Source organism: Melitaea cinxia, chromosome 26 (assembly GCF_905220565.1).
Source record: "Melitaea cinxia chromosome 26, ilMelCinx1.1, whole genome shotgun sequence".
Taxonomy (NCBI): domain Eukaryota; kingdom Metazoa; phylum Arthropoda; class Insecta; order Lepidoptera; family Nymphalidae; genus Melitaea; species Melitaea cinxia.
The window spans coordinates 11,080,601-11,104,984 of NC_059419.1; the positions used below are offsets into that span (position 1 = coordinate 11,080,601).

The following is a 24,384-nucleotide window of genomic DNA, read 5'->3' on the forward strand; positions in this document are numbered from 1 at the left end:
TGAGCACAAAAGATTGGAAGACTCGAGCGAAAGGAATGGTTATTTTCTGCTGGAATCTAAAATATATCTAAAAAAGCTCCTATCGCAATTATAACCTTATCGAATAACCTAGACAAATTTTTATTTCGATTAAAAAACTAATTTCGTTTGTCGCTGATTTTAAATTGGAACCTGAAAATTTTATGAAGGAAAAAGTGGTTATATAAAATATACTATACTATAAATCAATACTATAGTCTTTAGAAACACTGATATCAATGATGCGGCTTAAAAACTTAATCTAACCGGTTGTACTTCACCCGCACATGCGGGTGGAGTCAGTAGATAAACGCGGGATGCAGCGGTGGTCCTGGTAAGCGTGGAGGCTTGTCCAATGGCGCGCAGCATGCTGGCTCGCAGCATGCTGCACTGTACGGGGCTGGGAGCAGCGCGTATTGAGTTGGTGGAGCGTACAGGGCCGGTGCGGCTGATAAAAATAACAATACTTTTATATAACACTGTTACATATGTAATTAGTTTCTCTTTTACCGATATAAAAATATTTCTTTTTAAAAGGCTTGAAAAGGGGGGAGGTTCTCATGTGGTTTCATTTAAATTAGAGGCTAAGATCTAGATTAGGTAAAACCGAATTTCGGGACCGTGGGGGGATGGGGGAGGGGAGGGTGGGGAACACTACCCCTGGTACCACTATCACACCTCGGAACCCCATGGTTATGGAGATATCGATGGTTAAAGTTTTGAGGTTAGAAGAAGAATTGGTCATTTGTTAGTTAAGTGGCCTCCAATTTATGGGGTGAAATGGGGGTGGGAGGGTAAAGGGTGGTGGGGAGGGTGGGTTTTTTAGCCCCCCGTAGTGTGCGTTTCGCGTAAACTCCGTGGTTTCGAAGATATCGTGTTTGAAGTTTTGGGGTTAACTTTACGTGATTCAGAGATATTACAATACCTTAGAGCTCCGTGTCTGACTCCACCTTAACTCCGGTGCAGCGGGAAGTGCACTCATATGCTCCATTCACCAACTTTCACATTTTATTTTCGAACAAATTTACGTAAAAACGATCTCTATTGCAAGATCAACAAACGATACGAACTGACGCTTAACGACTGACAAATCGACATTTTTAAACAAAATAACGCGTCAGACATAATATTCTAATAAAATTAGTAACATTGCGTGCTAGAATATAGGTTTAGAAATTCGAAAAATACCCAAAACCGAATCGGAGCACCCCACTGTCCACGTGGTCTTGGTCTGTCCTACCCCTAGAGTGTTTTTTTTGTGCCGCGGAGGCGCGGAGGGAGGGCAGCCCTCGCCCGCCGTGCGAAAGCGCGCGAACGAATGCGTAGAGGAGCGGCTGAGGCTGGTCGCCGAAGGCGACCAGCCTCCGCTGCGGAACGGAGCATGAGTGAGCGTGCTTTCGCACGCAAGGGCGGAAGGGCTGCACTTTCCGCAGCGCCGGAGCCAAGCGTTCCTCTAACTTTCGAAATTCTTCTTCTAACCTCAAAACTTTAACCATGGATATCTCCATAACCATGGGGTTCCGAGGTGTGACAGTGGTACCAGGGGTAGCGTTCCCCACCCTCTCCCCCCCCATCCCCCCACGGTCCCGAAATTCGGTTTTACCTAATCTAAAGCTTTACCAAATTAGATCTTACTATAAGTACTTTCCGAGCTTTCTCTAATAATGCGTATTGACTTGACTATTTTTTCGTCTACTTACATTATATTACTTGTCGATGTAATTGAAGTCGGTTCATTTCGTCTTAGAGCATACACAATTATTTTTATACCTTTTTTATTGATAGTTATTTAATAATATATATTTTTTCTTACATTTTTACCAGTACATTGTAAAACAGAATCCATTATAATCATTAATTCATTGACAATGATAAAATTCAAATGGTGATAAAATAATCATACTTAAAAAAAATATATAATTAGTATAAGTAAATTGTTGTACCTAACTTACTGTCAAACGGTAGAGGATACACAGCGTATGGGGGTGGAGGCATCTCGCAGGGTGCACACGCTGGCAGCGGCGCCAGGGGGGGACAGATGAGCTGGTAGCAGAGAGGCGCTTGGAGAGGGGCGGCTTCGGTAGTCAAAACTGGTATTTGACTCATCTGAAAATATAATAATAAGCATTTTTTTATATACTGTAAAAGTGATGATTAAGCGTACGTTCCGTCTGATGGTAAGCTATTACCTTACCCTATAGACGCTTGGGGTTTCTCTCAAAGATAAGATTAGAAATGAGACCATCCGCGAGAGAACAAAGTAACCGACATAGCCCACAGAATTAGCAAATTGAAGTGGCAGTGGGCTGGTCATCTGTGTCGCAGGACCGGTGGCCGTTGGAGTAGACACTCTAGGACCTAGAGTGGAGACCGCGTCTTGGCAAACGCAGTGTGGGACGTCCTCCAGCCCGTTGGACCGACGATCTACGTAAGTTTGCCGGTGTAGGCTGGATGAGGATTGCGGAAGACCGGGATGTCTGGCGCGAACTTGGGGAGGCCTATGTCCAGCAGTGGACTGCGATAGGCTGAAGTGATAGACGCTTGCAAGAACAGGAGCATTGCAACTGCATTGCGGATCCCAACCCTATTTCTTCCCCTAGATCTGGCTCATTACTCACCTCACTAGAACACAACACTACTTGAAAAAAAAGAGTGTTATTTATTTGTTATTTTCTGTCAGGTTGAGGTAATTCCCCGTCAAACTGCCCCAAAGTTAGGGCAAGATAAAGTGCTCTACCTCGATAATACCTAAAATCAATATTCAGAATAATAACTAATTCTGATACGAATATATCCTAACCTTCTTTTTAATTCTAGACCTTTGACTATGAGTAATATATAATATATTCTCATAATAAAAAATAGCAATACGCGTGCGAATAATTCGTACTAAATAAATAAAAAATTTACCAACCGTCAATCATATTGACGTTGTTTCAAAATTAACGCCATCATATATGTAATTTTAATAATGAATTAATTTACAAAAACTAAAGCAATAATAAATTTTTTAGTTATGGATGCCTGTAGAGCATGCAATTATCTATAAAATGATATATAAAATTTATATGAAATAATCGTGAAGTTTTTTCTAAAAAGGGAGGCAAACATCTTAACCATACTCTATAATATATATGATGATACCAATGTTTTTTTTAATAAATAATCTTCATAAAAAATATTTGATGCAAACACTCGTTGTTGACAATGTAATCAATATAGCTTCGAGATCCATCATTCTGATGTCCTCAGCACTGAGTATATGAACATAACAGACAATATAAAACTAATACCATGAGTGCAAAACTTTTGGAGTATCCATGTAATTATATATGTAAGTTATATAAATAGCAATAGTATTAAGTTGTATTTAATGATAGTTTTATCGTTAGAATATAGCAGTTTCTGTTTGTATTACCAAAAACAAATATTAGACATTTAATTTGATGCAGTAAGAAAGTACTAAAAAACAATATTTACAAAAAACATTGTTGGATCAGAGGATTAAATGTAGAAGTACTAAATCGATTTCAATTATTGTTATTATATACGCTATACATTAAGTCACAAACGATAGTAGTGAAAGAATAGGTGTTGTAATAACATCTATCTTACATAGAAATTCTCGTATCACAATGTTAGTTACCATACTTCTCTGAAACGGCTGGACCGATGTTTATGAAATTTTGTGTGCATATCGGGTATATTTTTCACACCCCTAAGTTACAAGGGGTAAGGGAGTTAATAACATATATGGTAAAACAAAGTTTGCCGGGTCAGCGTAGTTATATAATATATTAATAATTTAATAATAAGACACTTTTTTAAAGGGGTGGAGATTCATGTCGATTCTTTTCTACAGAATCTAAATTCCGGATTGCTGGTAGCTTCAATTTAAATTACAATGTAATTAATTAATTAGAATAAATTTAATTTTAGTTTGTAAAATGATGATCCTAAAGAGCTTTTAAAGCCTACATTGATGAATGACTTTCATTTTTAATTTTGTTTTTTTTTGTAAATATCAATGGGCACAAAGTTGTGCTAGTTTTATACAAGAAATAAAAATCACATGTCAAAAATGTTTTAAAATAATACATATTTGTATAAAAAGTAAAATGTCGTTAAAAGATCTGCATGATTAGCTAGAATTTCTAAGAGATCTGAATTTCCATCATTAAAATCCAATCATCTTCTTTATAGAGAAGGCCTACAAAAATCAATAGGGTACTTATAGGACAATACCTGCTTTCTCACAGCTTGAGCGACTCGGAGACGTCCTAGGGGTGAAAACATCACACCTCCGCTCTGGAAGAAAAAAACACAAGTGTTATGTGTTATGCCCAACTAATCTTAGTTTATTCTAACTGCAACACTTTTTGACTTTTTGATTTTATTCTCTTTATTTACTAGTCCGCCTGCCCAGCGTGGTGACTATGAGTGAAAAACCATCAGTTTGCGCCAAGAATTTCGACCCTCAGTTTCTGGCAGCCCCACTATTCTTGGCTACGGCAGCTGTCGCGGTAACGGTGGATCAGAGTGTGCTAGGAATCATTGGGTAACGGATTTAACTGGGATGTCTGGCGTGACGCAAACTCGGTGAAACTTATGTTAAACAGTGGACTGCGCTAGGCTGAAGTGTTGATTTACTAGTATAATAGTAGTTATTTTATTTAAGAGTTGTATAACAGTCGGTGAAGTTTCCTCCATCGTCTTATATCCTCTGCAAAATAAGACACGATAACCTTCTCTTACTTTACACTTACACAAAATACACTTTGCAAAAATCTTTATAAATAGTCTCTCAAAACTTATTTCACATAATAAATTTGAATACTGCGTATTCCGAGTACATGGTAAAATCTGTGGAAAAGGTTAAAGGTTATGTTTAGACTCATAATGAGGCTTTAAATGTCGGCAGAACCATGAATCTTCTATTGAATTTATACTTTACACTAAGACGCGTAGGCTTAACACTGCTGGCTTTTATTGTATATACATTAATATGTATATGAAGTATATATAGTATGTTTAATCTTTTCATACATATGAGTTAAACAAGCAAATAACGTTTCGGAAATTTTGTAAGAAAATATCTGTTGAGTTTATATTAATCCTGTGGCAGTTTCATATCCTACTAATATTATAAACGCAAAAGTTTGTATGTATGATGTATGGATGTTTGTTCCTCTTTCACGCAAAAAACTACCGAATGGATTTTAATGAAAGTTTACAGTCATATAGTTTATACATTAGAATAACACATAGGCTATAATTTTTAAAGATAGTGTGTGAATTGTCCAAAATATAACGATAATCATCAAGTAAATCGGAAAAAATCTGCCATCTTCGAGCAATTCTGGGGTACGCTGCAAAAACTGTAGTGTTAACACGTATATAATGTATAAGAGTAACGTTTCTCTTAATTAGGTCTACAAAAAAGTCCGCAACAGCATATATCTATCTTTTATAAGTAAGCCGTTATCGAAAAAACAGTGAACCGTGAATATAATAAAAATTGATAATATATTTCTAATTATCATTTGATAGTAATAAATTGATTTTTATATCGCAGAACCAATTTCGATGAATTTTGGTATAAAGATAGATATAGAGAAGATACTCGAAGTACTTACTAATTCGGCGCAGAAGTCAAGCTAAGTCGCGGGTACCAGCTAGTATAATATAAAATTAATAATACTTTTAAATATCTTTAAAGATATTTTAAGACCAGTAACCTCCAACCGTTTTTAATAATCTATCTTTGGTTTTGTCTACCAGCGATAGATTTTTGGCGCCATTTTTTGGGAGCTTACGTCAAAATTAAATCTCTAGTAAGCACATTCAGAGATACATTTACACAATATTGAAACAGACCAATAATAACTGAGTTATTGATGGCAGCTAACTGATATTGCCACATTTTGAAATAAATGAACGCATATAAGTTCATTTATACAAAGTCGAGGCTGAAATAAAACTCACAACACATAGAGCATAAAGTGCCCACAAGTCGTGCTAACAGCATATCAAATCGTACTAAAACTACAAAACGAAAGTGATTTTAATATTTGTTTAAATTTTATAGATTTAGATTTTAATTGCATTGATTTTGATACGCCATTAAAGATAAGAACCGATTTTGTAATCACCCTTACCCTACTTGCATGTGGCTCTAATAACCTTAAGTGCTTATCTCGCACGCAATATCCGCTCCCAATGCTGTGTTTGTTGTAGATTAAACATATTACTTTCAAATAAATTTGTTTTGCTGAAATCCTTTATACGTCTTTTGTTATTTTATGTTGAGTAATTATTTTGATTGTTTCCTATTTTGTTATTGCTCAATATAATGTTACATACAAAAAAAGTTGAAAAATTTCGTAAATTATAGATCTTTTTTGAGGAATAGTAAAGTTGACATTGCCTGAATAGGAATGTCCTACGATCAGCACTGAAAAGTGAGAAGTATTAAAAAGTAGATTTTGATCTTCTAGACTTCTAAAATTTTCTAGGAATTCCATCTAGAATCTTCCCAAATTCAAGAATTGCCTTGTTAAGGATATGTATATTAACGGGCAAGTTTAATCAACACTATTTAAATTCAATTTTTCAAAAATTCGTGAGTAAAATCAGGCCTTTTTAAAAATACGAACAGCTGCAGACAAAGGTTGCAACACGCATTTTACTCTACATGCATGTGAACGTCTTTAGAGTTTTCCACTTCACAAAGTCTAAAACCTAGAAGTGCCGCTCTTAACGGCTTTCTTTGTGAAACACTTTCCTTTTCATGCCTTTTGAGAGCAGCCATTGTTTTACTAATCTTCCCTATTTTTAGACTTCTCTGCTTCTCGCGTGTCATTGTTTAGAATTTCTGTTTTCTCTTATATTCATATAAATATTGCGTCTTAATCACCATTATAATATAAATAGCTTAACTAACAAAATTCGTGGCACCACATATATTTTCTATACCTTACGGTATCGAATCAAAAAAACTATTATCTGATATGGTTCCGTCGTTAGGGATTTATGCGAGTAGGCGTAGTTAAGAGTAGCCTTGGTTAGTACATATATTTATACATTTATTTATTTATTTATTTATTATTTGTTTATTCAAGCAGTCTGTTAAATAATTGATAAGAATCATATCTTTGTGACCCGCAAATCCGGTAGACATCCTGTCTTGCAGAGAGTCACACGAGAAAACTTGAAACAATCGTTGTACCTTCTAGAAAGTAATAGGAAACTAAGTAAACAGCCAAATTGATCGAGTACTTCTAATAGTAACACATAATTATGACGATTGTTAGAATAAAGTTCCTTAAGGGGTGTTGTGGAGGGTTACCCTAGCCAGCAAAAAAGCGTCCGTAACGTTAAAAAAAGCGTAAGATTCTTAAGTATAGTCTATGTATGATGGCTATACAGTGTCTAATGTATAGTCTACGTGATTTCTGTTATTATTATTGCAGTTTGCTATTATTATTACATCATTCGATAATTATTATATAATTTCATAAATCATTGTAAATAAAGGTGTTAAGATAATTTTGTAAAGTAGGTTTTTTTTTTCTTTTATCGAAAAAAAAATCGTAACGAAAACGTATACCCAAATAATTATATTATACCTCGAATAGAACTTGAAATTAATATTTTATAATAAAGGAACTTCGTTCCAATCTGGTGTCCCACGACATCACACGATTTTTTTTACTTATGATATTTTACAAATCTTTATAAAATATATATACTCGTTGTACTTATTTCAGGGCGATGGAAATCAAGTGGTCACATAAGGATGACATGAAAGACTAAAAGTTTTAAAGGTCCTTATAACGACGCTCTTTGTCCAACAAATAGACGGAAGGGATCTCAGCCCTTCTGAGGACCAGAGAATATTACTTTTCATCAAACGATTTCTTAGTAATTTTGCTTGAATTGCGATTATAAGAAGATGCGATGGTATAGAAAAAAAATCTTGATGTCAAGAACTCTAAGGATATTTGCTGCTTCAAAACTTTTTTTTAAATTAAATTATGGTGTAGGAACAATGGAATGCTATGATTGTAGATGCTTGTTTGATTTCCGCTTGAATCAATGATTTGTTTATTTAAAAATAGCTGCGTCTGGTCTCAGTTCTTTGTGTTTTTAGGATTACTCATCACCATCTTTAACTGAGGTAGGGCACTGCAGGAATTTCCTGCTCAAAATATGGAGCAGCCCGACTGGGGTTGTACCTCGACCTTACAGAAGATCACAGCTAAATAATACTGTTTTCAAGCAGTATTGTGTTTCTGTTGGTGTATAAGGTGACCAGAGCTCCTGGGGGGATTGGGGATTTGGTCGGCAACGCGCTTGCGATGCTTCTGGTGTTGCAGGCGTCTATAAGCTACGGTAATCTGTTACCATCAGATGAGCCGTACGCCTGTTTGTCGACCTAAAGGTATAAAAAAAAACTTGCTTTAAGAAGAATATCTTATTTCATATTGTCTTTATTTCTTTTTCAATCGCTTTTAGTTTGCATTATTTTACTCATCTGTGTCTGTGTTAGTAAAAATAAAGGTATAAGAATACGTTCTGAGTTTGTCTTGCATTGATTCCGTCTTTAGTGTAATGGCTATTTGACATGGCAAACTTTCTATCGTCAAATCGTTTTGTGAATATATATATTTTTTTTTATTTTCTTTTATATAACTTGGTGTATCGTTTGAAAGTTCATTAAGCGTTTCATTTTATAAATAACAAAATGATTCGTCAAACACTATTTTAACACTGTCTCCCAAGCCCTAACCTAGAATAAAAGAAACATACCCTTTTTTGGAAAACTTGTTACCTTTAAAATTAAACACAGTTTCTTTAAATATAAATTATCATATTTTTTAAAGCCGACTTAGAAAGGTTGAAAATTTTTTTGGAGTATTATTTTAATATAGTTAGCAAATTTGTACAAAGTCCTTGATGTGATTCAACAATATTACCCTAAAGGGATTTGTATCGAGGCCAGACGGCAACTTAGGATGTCTAAACATTTGGATAATGACTCATGCGTCTCGAGCTGAGAGAACTGAAGATCAATACTGGACCGAAATCTCTGTTACTAAGTGGAATATTGGGTCGTAATTGTTAGACTATCCCGTTGGCGTAGTTTATAGATGCGTGATTTCTGCTCCGACGATTGTGGACTCGATTCCCAACTGAGTCAGAGTCTATATATTTTTTTGAATAAACATTTTTGCTATATCAATTGTTTGCGACCTAAACATAAACATTAAGTTGCTTACCTTAGGAACGGACGATCATGAGTGAGATTTTGGTTCTTGATGAGGTTTACCTCCAGACAGTCCGTTCCTAAGGTAAGTAACCTATTAAATGTGTTTTAGGTAATAGCCTAATTCTGATGATATTTATATTCTAAATAAATTATTATGAATCGTTAAATTTCAAAACTGGAACGACTGTACCATTTCGTTTTCTAATACTAGTAATTCTATTGAAATGATTATTTGAATTTCAGGTGCTTAGCTGTTTGCAAGACAAAATAATTTAATTTGGGTTTGCTGGTGTGGGATGAATTTTAATGTGACTACGTTATTTCTAAATGTTATTAAATTTAACATTAAGAACGCAGAACGAAAATCTTTAAGGTAAATCATCATTGAAAGTAAAAATAAAAACATTATAGAGAATATTCTATGAATAGCATAGAAATTGGCATACAATGAGCACTTATTTTGCATATTGCATTGCCAAATATGAGACTCATAGTGGTTGCGGGTTCGATCCCCGCACATTTTTTTTTTTTTTTTTTTTTGTCACTAGGTCGGCAAACAAGCGTACGGCTCACCTGATGGTAAGCGATTACCGTAGCTTATAGACGCCTGCAACACCAGAAGCATCGTAAGCGCGTTGCCGACCCACAATCCCCAATCCCCCCAGGAGCTCTGGTCACCTTACTCACCAACAGGAACACTGCACACAGCTGTGATCTTCTGTAAGGTCGAGGTACTACCCCAGTCGGGCTGCTCCATATTTTGAGCAGGAAATTCCTGCTGTGCCCTACCTCAGTTGACAGACAAACATTTGTATTGGCCATATAGGTGTTTGCCGTGGTCTGGGTGTTTGTGCACTCCTTGTGGGTCTCCCGACCGTGCCTCGGAGAGCACGTTAAGCCGTCGGTCCCGATTGTCATCATGAACACCTGATAGCGATCGTTACTCGTAGTAGGGAATATATCCGCCAACCCGCATTGGACCAGCGTGGTGGATTAAGCTCTGATCCCTTTCCTACATGGGGAAAGAGGCCTATGCCCAGATGGGATATTACAGGCTGAAGCGTATGTGGAGCCCAATCACATGACAACACGCACGGAACGTCTTAAGACTTACTACTGCGATTAATGTTTAAAGTAAAACTTCTTGACGAACGCTTGACTAGGCGGGTAAGCTGGTGAATGCGTGATCAGAGCGTTACGAAAAGTGTGTTCGGGCGAGGCGAACGGAAGTCGAGAGGGAGATATAAGTTAGTGAAATTAGAAAGATTGAGAGTTACGTTTCGTAACTTTGACTTGGTCTAAAGCACACTAGTTTTTTGTTTATTTATCAATAAAGACGTTAACCTGAAATGTTATTTTGTTTGTACTATTAATTAATTATCTATACTAATATAACAAAAGCTGTGTAGAGTGTTTGTTTATTTTTTGAACGCACTATACTCAGGAACTACCGGCTCGAATTGAATTTTTTTTCTGTGTTGGATAGTCCTTACCATGGAAAGTCATATGCTATGTTATACTTTAGTACGTTTTTCTCTTCAAATTAACGCGGAAAAAACCGCGGAACGTGGCGAGTTAATAATATAGGTTTGGATTTAACCCGAGCTATACAAATGATGATTAATTGTAACCTTGAAGCTCAGTGGGTTCAAAGTTAATTAGTTACAGAGTTCAGTTATATGACGTCACGGTATTTGTGTACGTTTCGTGTGGATGAAGGAATTTAATTAAATATTTATGACACTGACAAATTCACGTTAGGTAACGTATGTTTCAATGAGCTTTGCTGTGACGCGCTTATTACATTTCTGTTATGATGCGTGGTTTAAACATATTTTTGTACTCATATGTTACTAAACTTACTAGTTTGGACATTTCCTATTCAGATTCAAATTGGCCCTAAAATTTATTTAGAAAGTTCAAATAAGTGGCATTTGAATTGATTTCTTAATTTTTTTGGACCAAGATATAGTGCATGGAACAGCAGAGAATTAGCAAGTTGTAGTGGCAGTGGCCTGGTCACCTGTGTCGCTGGACCGATGCCGGTTGGAACCCATGTGTTCTGGAGTGGAGACCGTGTCTTGGCAAACGTAGTTTGAGACGTACTCCGGCCCGTTATACTGAAGATCTATGTAAGATTGCCGGTGTAGGCTGGATGAGGATTGCGGAAAATCGGAATGCCTGACGCAAACTTGGCAAGGCCTATGTCCAGTTGTGGACTGCAATAGACTAACTAACTGACTGACTGACTTTGATATAGGGAGCTAAGAACGATCAACGACAAATTTTATTCATTAAGAATGTATTTTTTAATAGCTGCGCCACGCGGTTTTACCTTCGTGAATTCTGATCCCGTGGGAATCTCACAATAAAAAGTTTAACAGTAACATTTTTAAAGTAAAATTTCTGTACGCACGCTTGACTTGGGGAGTGAGCTGGTGAATGCGTGACGAGATTGTTACAAAACGTGTGAACGGCCGAGGCGAACGGAGCAAGAGAGAGAGGTGCGAGCACACATTATATTTCTCTCTTTCTTTCATAGCCAGTTACGTTTCGCAAATGTAAGACACAGTGCAGGTCTATTGAACAGAAGTTTTACTTCAATCGTGTGGTCTAAAGCAAACTCGTTTTTTATTTATAAAAACGGAAACTTGAAAAGTTTCTCTATTTGTAAAATTAATTATCTATAATAATATAACAAAAGCTGTACAGATTTGTTAATTTTCTGAATGCGATAATCTCCTGAGATTGTAGTCCCTGAACTACCGTGTTGGATTGTCCTTACCTTGGAAGGCCATAACCACTTTTTTTTATTCTTTAAATTAACGCGGAGATAACAGTTTTCGACTACGAAGTGTATAAATTGGTTGCTGTATAACATAAATATATTTACAAGCCTTGTTGGAGATTTATTTACCACCCACCTTGAACGTGAGTAGAATTTAATATTGGGTATTTATATTACCTTTTTCAATTACACCATCCCTTATTCATAATGCTGTTATAACAACGATATCAGCTATTAATTAATTACCAAAACATTGTATAGAATTCTTGAATAAACTATTGATTCCTAACATCTGTTAGTTCCCAAACTATTGTGAATACTAACCTAGCCTTTCCGAAACTAACTAGCTAGACACAAGCTCAGTATTTTCAAGATAATGCGACCGCTTTTACCAAGCTTTTATTAGCTTGGGTTGTATGTATGTACGTAATAAAAAGCGTGGGGTGTTTGATATATTAAATGTAACAATTATTCTACTTGCAACTATCTATGTACGGAGAGTTATAAAAACATAGTAAAAAGTTATGGAAATATAGTGAAATTCACCCCACGTTTTTTACTCTGAATTGAATTATTCTATTTATAACTTAAATTTCATTATAATTTTATTTTGAAGTAATTAATTATGATTGATTGTTCGATCTTCTACTACTGTAATATAAACTCTTTGTAATTAAAAATTATTTTCTACATTTTAGTTCGATTAGTTATAAAAGCGTGTTTCTTTAGTTTTTTTAAACTATATTTTCTAGTGTACACGCTTTGCTAATATTTCATGAGATACTGTTCTATACAACGTTGTCATATCGTCTTAGTTATAGACCGATAACAAATCGCGAATTTTGTTACTATGTGCAAAACTCGAGAACAGCTGGACCGATACGGATTTTTTTTAATTTTTCAATACTTCAAAATAAGGAATTGCAAATGAATTCGGAATAAAAAATAAGAAAATTTCACAGACAGAGACATACTAAGATTGTAAAAAATATATAGCATATATATAAAATTCTCGTGTCACAATTGTTACTTACAATACTAATCCGAAACGGCTGGAACGATTTTATTGAAATTTTGTGTACATATCGGGTAGGTCTGAGAATCAGCCAACATCTATTGTTCATACCCCTAAGTTATAAAAGGCGGATTAAGGGAGTTAATAACAAATATGGCAAAACAACGTTTTCGGGGTTAGTATTAATATACTGTTCTAAAACATTTTTTATAATTTATCTGTGGAGTTTCTTGCCGATTCTACTCTGCGGGATCTTCATTACGAATCGGTGGTAACTTCACTTATAACTATAATAAATTTATATATATATATATATATATATATATATATATATATATATATATATATATATATATATATATTTAATTTGTAAATTGACGATTCAAAAGTGTTGTTTAAGCATATTAATTAATTTAATTTTGATATATTTTTAACGACCCCAAAAAATACTAAAAAGCCTTCTTATGTAAATGGACTAGGTATACAGAACAAAAAAAAAATCATTTCGGACCAATAGCTCCTGGTTGTAGCACGTTTAAGCAAACAACAATAACCCTTCAGCTTTATAGTATAAATATATATATATAAAAAATAAAAATAAAAAGTTTTGCAAAAATTGTAGTACTTCGTCGAAAATTCTGCAATTTTGTACAATAAAATAAATATATGGGTCAAGCTGACATAACCTACGTTTTTCGACGTTTAAAAGCAGAATTAAAGACTGAAAGACAGCAAAAAAGTGCTGTTGTTAAATATAACAATATCGACTAGCTTTTGTTTGTACAATACAAATAAATAATAAATCTGCACTTTAGCAGTTATCTCGATGCAAATATCTATGAAGATACGAGCTTCGGGCTGAAGCTTTATTGAGGATATGCGAGCTTTGTGTTGAGTCGATCTTATGTAACTCTTATTTTTGTGTGTATTTATTTTAATTTATGTATTTTCAGACATTTTTATAATGACACCCGCTGTTAAGAGATAGTTTTAATTTTAAAATGTTTTAACTTAGGACTTAATAATCGATTATGGTGGATTTTAATGGTAGCTTTTACACCAGTTATAACGCAGTTAGACGAAATATCTTCACATATAAATACAGTTTGTATATAACAATATTGTAACTTTAAAATATGCAAAAATGAACTTATCACGATTGATATTTATTTATTTATTTATTAAGACTTTATTGTACACCACAACGACATTTTAAGCAATAAACAAATTCAAAAAACATTTACAGACTGTGAAGTACACAAGTAAGTGTGCGGACTTAACTTAATATATGTACGATTTTATTTTTGTGTACCCACACATTAGGAATTCTAAACATTTTTGAATATCATATCAAAAATTGACCGTTCTAGCGGGGATCGAACCTGCGTCTCCGACTGACCGTGTCGGCGCTCTAGCCAATTAAGCTATGGAACGATGTACCCGCTAAATCAAAATTTTTGATATGATGATTTTATTTTCGGTTTAACTTGATATCTTAGAGACAAATTCCAAAAATAGAGGAAATATTACAAATAAACAATAAAGTATGAAAATTAAAATACATTTGAATGGTTCCGTTGGATTATTAAAATAATTATTTTCTCGACCGCTTAATAGTTATTTTTTTTAAACTGTATAAAATTGTTACGTTTGCCAAATTGGCGCATCGTTCCAACGGCTGCAAACGCCCGTCACGTCGTGAAACGTCTGTTAACGTATTTTGTACAAATTAATGCATTTTTATTGCTGCTACGAAATTTTTATTTCACAAATAATATATTTCTACATTGTATTTTAAAAATATCATGTAGGATATTTTTATAAAATATGCATGGATTTTTGCATCAACGAAGACCAAATTGACGATAAATTCCGTATACTATTTGACTATAATGGTTGTATATCTGAGACATTTTGCTAAAGCACAGCGTTATCGAATTTCCTTCATTAAATATTTGTGGCTGAGGCGGTTGCTCAGAATATCTTATTGATTGCGCTTCCAAACAACAGCAGAGTTTACATGCTATGATATAATTATTACATGCTATAATCTTATGATATCATATCATAAAAGTTGGGTTATGATGTATGTGGTAAACAAATTCCATAATCTCCATATCAATCAATGCACCAATTTTTATCTATCTAATATCTATTGTAACATTGTTTTGCCAATGTTTGTTATGCGAATACCAAGGCATAGATAGGAAAGTTTCAACTTTGCACCATTAAAATCTTGTGGTTACAATTACTTCTAAAAACCAATCCTTCTCAAAATCTGTAGCGGCCTGACTTGGAAGGCATATCGACTTTATAGAAGATTTAGAAGTTCTAGGAAACACTTATAAGGGTAGCATTGTTCTTTATTTCAATGTTTTAGGTTATAATGTTGATTGGATGTTCTTGTTTTGTTTTTTTAAATTGTGTATAATATAAATGTAACTAAATTGTAAAGATTCCCGGTTTCGAGTTACAATACATTTTACCTTTACCTTTATGAAATGTGAACTGTACCTTGTAGCATTGTTCAAATCTTAACGGTTTTCTTTTGCTAGTTATGATTGTTATTTCGAAGACATTGTCTTTATTAAATAATTAAATAAATATCAGTTACAGCATTGTGAAAAGAAGAAGCTGAAAGAAGATGTAGTGACAAAAATTGAGAAAGGTATGCTCAGATGGTTTGGTCATGTCGAGAAAATGAGGGAAGAACGATTGACGAAAAAAGTGTATAAGGCAAGTGTGGATGGAAGGGTTGGAAGGGGTAGACCTAGGCGGATGTTCCGAGACCAAATAAGGGACGTCTTGAAAAAAGGCCAGGTCAAGAGTACCCTAAACCGAAGAGCATGTATGAAGAGAATAATGAAAGTGGATGTAAGGATTATAGAAAGTGGAAAGGAGTGGTCTCTGCCTACCCCAACGGGAAAGAGGCGTGATTATATGTATGTATGTATGTATGTTTGTATGTATGTACAGCATTGTTACTTTCAAAAGAACCTTTCAAATAGTTACACACTTAAACTTTCTTATATTGTATCATTCAATTTCTGAATCTAATAAAAAAGAATTGTGTATACTATGTATAGCTGAGGTAGGGCACAGCAAGAAATATCCAGCTCAAAGTCTGGAGCAGCCCGACTGGGGTAGTACCTCGACCTTACAGAAGATCACAGCTAAATAATACTGCTTTCAAGCAGTGTTATGTTCCTGTAGTGGTCACCTTGACCAGAACTCCTGGGGGGATTGTTGTTAGATCGGCAATGCGCTTGTGATGCTTCTGGTGTTGCAGGCGTTTATAGGTTACGGTAATCGCTTACTATCAAGTGAACCGTACGCTTGTTTGCCGACCTAGTTGTATAGAAAATAAAATAAAAAAGTTGTTGACCCAATAATATTTGTACCACCATATCTTTTTTCCATCAATAAATCGATTTCACAAAAAAAATTCATACAAACCATGTGCGACAAAGAACAATATATATATATATATATATATATATATATATATATGATGGACGTTCGTTGGTCTTTTCCTCTGATTGTAATCTGATTGTAATTACGATAGAAATAACGACAGCCAGGGATTTAGAATAGTAGATGAACTTCATTAAATTCCGAAACTCTCATGAGATCGTTCATCAACGTGTCCAATCACAACTTAGATCCACTAATTGTATGATTGGTATTAGGGTGTAATATAAATAAATAAACTGCTTGGCGTCGTGGGACACAAGAGAGGAACGAAGCTCCTTATAAAAAATATTAATTTCAAGTTCTATTTGAGGTAGAAAGGAAATATTTTATTACGATTTTTTATCGATAAAAATAAAAAAAAACTACTTTGAAACATTATATATTTTTTATTTACAATGATTTATATAAACATATAATAATTATCGAATGATATAGTAATAATAGCAAACTGCAATAATAATAACAGTAATCACGTAGACACTGTATAGACATCATACATAGGCTATAGATCCGACCACGGTACCCCTCTGCAACGCCCCATAAGGAACTTCGTTCCAATAAACTTGATTGGTTTTTTTTTTTGGCTCATTACCTTTCTAAATATATATAGTCAAACTATTTGTAACATATTTAATAAAGTATTATGTACAATCACTCATAAGTGAGCTGTAAAGTCCTTGAGGGAATAAAGATCTTTAAATCTAAATAAAATAAATAAATAAATAAATTTATCTCCGTATAAATTGATATGTATTATTTTTCTGTATATTTCTTACCAAAAATATATGACATTAAAAAATTGCCTACCTTAGGAACAGATGACCATGTGTGTATTTCAAGCATATTTATATCCATACTAACTATACAAGTTGTACTGTCTTGCGAACTGTGAAACGCGTGAACTTGCTGTTCTTTTATTACGATGAATAACAAAGAGAAAATAAAGCTACGGAATATTCTTGTAGCAAAAAGGGTCGTTATTTTTCTGTTGGAAGTCGTGCGTGGTCGATGTAGCGATGTCTACTGGCTCTTTGGTTTTGTTGAGATATTTAAGGGTTTATGAACAAAATTATTTAGATATATGATTCCCATAATCGACAGATCTACGTACTTACCGATGCATGGTGAAGAGATCTTCAGGAACAAGACTCAAGATTACGCTTCAGCCTGTAATATTCTACTACTGGGAATAGGCCTCTTTCCCCATGTAGGAGAAGGATCAGACTTAATCCACCACGCCGCTCCAATGCGGGTTGGTGGATATATTGCCTACTATGAGTAACAATTGCTATCAGGTGTACATGATGACAATCGGAACCGACGGCTTAACGTGCTCTCCGAGGCACGGCGGGGAGACCCACAAGGACTGCACAAACACCCAAACCACGGCAAACATCTGTATGGCCAATACAAATGTTTGTAATGTGCGGGGATCGAACCCGCAACCGCCAGCGCAACCGGCACAATCCATGGCTGTGACTATTGCGCCAACGCGGCGTCAAGACTTAAGATAATATACCCAAACTAATTTCTCCTTCGCGCACATGGAGAAAGAGGACAATGTCCAAACGTGAGATGCTAAAGCCCGAATTGTAATATAAACTAATATTTATGCAATAGTTAATATATATTATATATTATATGCAAGTATGTTAATGGAACTTTCGTTGCAGATCCGGGACCCTCCAATTAAAGCGGCTGAAGGCTCCCGCAGGACTACCCAGGCGTCCTGGATATCACCCGTAAATGGGTTCCCATGCGACAACAAAAAAAAAATGGAACTTTCATCATTGCACAATGATCGGTATAATCTATTTTTAACCGACTTCCAAAAAAGGAGGAGGTTCTCAATTCGACTGTATTTTTTTTTTTTTTTTTTTATGTATGTTACATCAGAACTTTTGACTAGGTGGAGCGATTTCGACAAATTTTCTTTTAATCGAAAGGTGGTGTGTGCCAATTGGTCCCATTTAAATTTATTTGAGATCTAACAACTACTTTTCGAGCTATATCTAATAATGCGTTTTTACTTGACGCTTTTTTCGCCGACCTACGTTGTATTATACCGCATAACTTTCTACTGGATGTACCGATTTTGATAATTCTTTTTTTGTTGGAAAGGAAATATCCCTAGTTTGGTATCATGATAAGGAAACCAGGATCTGATGATGGGATCTCAGAGAAATTGATGGAAATTCTTGAAAATCCGCAATAACTTTTTACTGGGTGTACCGATTTTGATAATTCTTTTTTTGTTGGAAAGAAGATATCCTTAGTTTAGTACCATGATAAGGAAACCAGGATCTGATAATGGGATCCCAGAGGAATCGAGGGAAACTCTCAAAAATCCGCAATAACTTTCTACTGGATGTACCGATTTTGATAATTTTTAATTTAACCAAAAGCTGATGTTTATCATGTGGTCACATATAAATTTTATCAAGATCTGATAACTACTTTTTGAGTAATCTTTGATAACGCGCAGTTACTTGAGTATTTTTTCGTCGATCTACGTTGTATTACTCGTCGATGTAATTGAAGTCGGTTTTTTTTTCGTTTGCGAGCAAACACAATTATTGATATTTGTTTTAAAGTTGCTCTAATGCGGGTAGTTCGATATATTCCCTACTTACCCGACAGCTTAACGTGCTCTCAGAGGCACGGCGGGAAGACCCACAAGCACAGACAACCAAACCGAAAATAAATATTTGTATAAATACAAATATCCGTCTCGAACGGGAACCGAACTCACAAGCCATCGGTGTTTTAAACGCCTACTTGTAATACTACACCAGAGCGGTTGTTGTTTTCTTGTTGTTGTATTATTTACTATTAATAAATACGAATTCTCACAAAACCCGTTTCATCCTGTTTTACCAACGTTTAAATACGTTTTTTCGGCCTCATGAGAAAAAGATGTGGGTCTCTGGTGCGTAGTGGTAGTGCCAACAGAATTCTGGCCATGATATCCAGTAGACTGGATTGCATATACATGAAATATTACTGTGCCGTTGCAAATAGAACGGTGCAGCGGCGATTCGTGTGTATTGTAACATTCATTTGTAACATTTATTTTAAAAAAAATTGTAATTAGTACAACTAAAATAGTATCTGAGAAATATTGTTTACTAACCAAAATGAGTCACGTGTTACATAAATAAAGAATATTATTATTATTAATAATACAATTTTGAACGATAACCCTTTTTTGAAATAGAAATAGAAATGATTTATTGTAGTTTTTAAAAACTGAATGAAACTGTTCAGTTAATTGGTATTTGAAACGTATGAACTTAAGAGCAAACGATTTTATCATCGAGAGAGGCTTTTTTTTCATTTCGAGTGGAAATTATGAATTTCAAAAGATCCAGAGCGTTTCATTTTTGTTTTTCGAAAAGGAAAAAAATATAGTATTTTCAATATTTTTCCATTATACTGATTTATGATTGGAGGTCTGATACACTTTTTACTCAGAGTTTTTTTTATTGTTGAAATAAATTTACTATTTTTTTTTTAATATTTTATAATTTGAGTTATGATTATAGTTGTGTGTTTACGGCAATAAAGAATATAGTCACCCCCTTTTTTCTCCGGCGGAAGTGCGTGTCATGTAGTTCTATTTATTTCGAGTAATATGTAATAATGCGTATTTACTTGACTATTTTTAAGTTGACCTACATTGGTATTATACCGCATAACTTTTCACTGGGTTTACCGATGTGATGATTCTTATTTTAATAAAAAACGGACACTTGTTTTGTATCCCATTAAAATTTTATCGAGGTCGGATCACTAATTTTTGAGTAATCTTTGATAACGCGTATTTATTTGACTATTTTGTCGTCTACTTTGTATTACTTGTCGATGTAATTGAAGTCGGTTTTTTTTTCGGTTGAAAGCAAACACAATTATAATTTCTTAAGTTTGAGTTAACCTTTTGCTCATTTTAATTCAAAAGCACGGGTCTTAATAATAAAGAATCCTGTTTGTAAAACATATTTTAATAATAATACTTTAATAATAATTCGTAATTAATCCCTACCTACACAATACTGACCTTTCAGAAGATTAAGGAATAATAACGACAAAGGAAATGGATGTTTTTAAGATGAACGGTAACAAAGGAATAATCACTGCATTTTGCAGAAGTAGAAACGCTATAGAGACCTACAAAGCTCTTTGTAACTTTATTTAAATCGGTAAAAGAGTCTTAATGTAATTAAAGCTACTGCGATTGAAAAAGGTCAGCTAAAAGTGTTTTAAAAGATTGTTAAGGTCATTTTATGAAGAAATTCGATTTTTTTAAAACGAATGTAAAAAACTTGTGTTACATTATAACTTTTTAAAAGGTCTTGGGTATACCGATGTTGATATTTTTATAATATGTTGATTATTTTGACTAAGTTAAGGTTGCACATAACACTGGGTATATTACCTAAGTTTGTAGTGTACACAATGTTAAGATATAAATTTTTATTCTATTGTTTGATTTTTTTGCTGCCTTTTCTTTTATTATTGTCGAGTTTTTTTTTTAAATTTATTTGGATTATTATTTCTGTAAATGACATTATTTTGACTTTCGTTAAGTGTGTATAGCACCTTATGACGAAATAAATGTTTTCATTTTATTTCATCATCATACTGTGTGGCTACGGTACTAAAGAATATGGTCACCCCCTCTCTTCCCGTGGGTGTCGTAAGAGGCGACTGAGGGATAACACGGTTCCGCTACCACCTTGGAACTTAAAAAGCTGACCGATGGCGGGATAACCATCCAACTGCTGGCTTTAAAATACACAGGCCGAAGACGGGCAGCAGCGTCTTCGGTGCGACAAAGCCAGCCCTGCGGTCACCAACCCGCCTGCCCAGCGTGGTGACTATGGGCAAAACACATGAGTTCACGTTATTTTTGGCGTAAACTTGTGGAGGCCTATGTCCAGCAGTGGACTGTATAGGCTGTAATGATGATGATGATTTCATTTCATTGATGCTTCTTTTTTTATTCGAAAGTTGGTATTTGTTGTATGTTTCTATTAAAATTTGATCGGGACCTAATGACCTGATGATGAGTTTTTGAGTTATCGATGATAATGCGTATTGACTATTTTTCGACTGCTTACTTTAATTTTCTTATTTTATTATTGTTTTATTTGTTTGATACTCGTGTCGTTTATACCCATTACAAACAAAACAAAATTCAAAAATAGTAATTTCTGCTCTTTGTACTATATATGCTTGTTTCATACTTTAACTAGGCCGTTGGCGCTATTTGTAGTGGCCCTGCTCTGTTCCAGGGGTGCGGGTTCGATTCCCGTCTGAGTCTTGGTGTGATATGTGTATTTATAAGTACATTTATCAAAACATTTTTAGCTATAACAGTCGGCTGTAACCTGTAACACAAGCATTATGTTGCTTACAATGGAAACGACCGTGTGTGTATGTTATAAGATATTTATTATATTTATAGATATATTATTTTTTAACTTGTTTCACAATGAATGGAAAGCGGTGAAAATAAATATTACATTACAGAGGTTATAATTGTTAAAAAGAGTTTTTTTACAAAGGTTAAGTTAAATAAAAATTAAAGCACTGACTAATACTATGAACTAAAATACTATTTAACAAAAGAATAATATTGCTAGCCAGCGGACCATCTTCAGAAAAAGTCAAATAACGTACTATTTACTAAAGATTAATTTTTGCCAAATAGTCAATTGACTATCTATAAAAGCAGCCGATAATCAACCTTTTTCGTGAACAAAGGAGATTGTAGTTACATCATAATGACACGATGATTTTATTAAATTAATATTACTGGATCACATATTGTTTTCTCATATTGACGCGAATTTCACGAATTACTTGTTTGTTATGTTTTTTAGAAGCCCAAAGTTTCGGATACTTTACAACAATAAAACCCGCGATTAAATCCGAAAAAGTTGTTTCATTGTAATATTACTGGAGTTGGAATTTTTAGGTTGCTATTATGACGTGATTATAGTAAAATTTGACAGTTCGAGATTCGTCTGAAAACTACGTTAGTTCTCTAAAACCATGTTAAATCTATGAAGCACATTGTAATATAACGTTATAGCATCACTTCTCATTGTCTTAGGTTAAATTCCATTGTGAATTTAATTAAAAGTTTTAAAGTTTTGTCGTAGACACAACTAATTGTCAAAGTTACTCATAGACGAAGTAATGAAAATAAATTTTTGCCACAGTGCTAAATATAATGTTTTAATGTATTCGTAATTTTAATGGAACTTGATTGATGTTTTTTTTCGGGGGAAAGTGATCGATGAATACTCCTGAACCTTTTACCACGTCACCGGTGACGTTTTTTATCCCTGTTTTTTTAAATATGTTCCGAATACCCTCTAAAAATATACCACTTTTCAGTAAACCGAAATTATCCCCCAATGGTATATTATTCTCAATTTAATCAATATAGAAATGCTAAAGATTGGATCAGCCCTGAATTTAATTTCAAATGGTACCTCTTTCTCAGTTTAAGTAATATAGAAATACTGAAGACTGACTGAATCAGTCTTAAATAGGAAGTTAATTATTGTCTATTGTATGATTAATCTCATTGCTTTTATTCAACTATATTTTATATTAGGTTATATTAAGACCGAGACCAGACCGAGTCGCATTACTATATGACTTATATTACGATTTTATTTTTGTGTTAGGAATTCTAAACGTTTTTGAATATCATATCAAAAATTGACCACTCCAGCGGGGATCGAACCCGCGTCTCCGACTGACCATGTCGGCGCTCTAGCCAATTAAGCTATGGAACGATGTACCCGCTAGATCGAAACTTTTGATATGATGATTTTATTTTCGGTTTGAGCGAACCGTGGCACCGTCTATAGTGATTTCTTTACAACTTTCTTTATAGCTTAATTGGCTAGAGCGCCGACACGGTCAGTCGGAGACGCAGGTTCGATCCCCGCTGGAACGGTCAATTTTTGATATGATATTCAAAAATATATAGGACTTATCTTTTAATCAAGTCACACTTAGTTACGAACGAATTAATATATATGTAGGGCCAGTTTTAACAGTTTTGGATAACGCTATTTGACGGATGACGATGTCCAACAGATCAATTTTTTTGATGTGTTATACTTTTTCATCATCGATTTTCACTATATTTATAAGATACTAGATGACACGGTGACTTCGAATCACCTACATAATATATTCGTGAAAAATAAGAACAAAACACGCATCAAAGCATCTGAATCATCGAATCGATCATCGAATCAATCATCGAATCACGCATCAACGCATCTGAATCATCATGAACGCATCTGTAAATATTTGACAACCAAGTGACAACTTTGACAAAAGACATCAAATTTCACAGCTAGGAACATTTTGTATTGGAAAATTAAATTGTCCTTTTTAGTGTTCTCCACTACGTATTATTTATGTTTCTAACCGTTTATAGCTTCCCTGAAATTCCACAAATATTATAAGATCAAAATCAGCCAAATTGGTCCAGCCATTCTTGACTTTAAGCAAGACCAACGAACAGCAACTGATTTTTATATTTATAGATTACTTTTTGCAAAAATGAAACTACATTATTAATTGAGGTTAAACAGATTCTAATTCCATATTCTACCTCCTGCTCTTAAAGTCTAATCATAACTTATTTGCAGGATAAACTTTATTCGTAACTGGTGAAACAGGCCCTAAAATCATTAATATACTTCATAGGAAATTTACCCTCTACAATGTTGCTTCAATCAATGTACTAGTATTTCAACTATTGAAATGAACATCTATTTTCCAGAA

At 34.3% G+C, this 24,384-nt stretch overlaps 1 protein-coding gene across 1 annotated transcript in view; it reads right to left on the reverse strand.

Annotated features, from left to right (window-relative positions):
- Nucleotides 1-317: 317 nt before the first annotated feature.
- Nucleotides 318-24,384, reverse strand: part of LOC123666591 (protein boule) — a 43,148-nt gene continuing 19,081 nt past the window's right edge. The window contains exons 2-4 of the mRNA XM_045600693.1: nt 4,264-4,326; nt 1,971-2,124; nt 318-466 (exon numbers count right to left, since the gene is read on the reverse strand). Coding sequence (XP_045456649.1) covers nt 318-466; nt 1,971-2,124; nt 4,264-4,326 — 366 coding nt within the window. The remainder of the gene's footprint in view (nt 467-1,970; nt 2,125-4,263; nt 4,327-24,384) is intronic.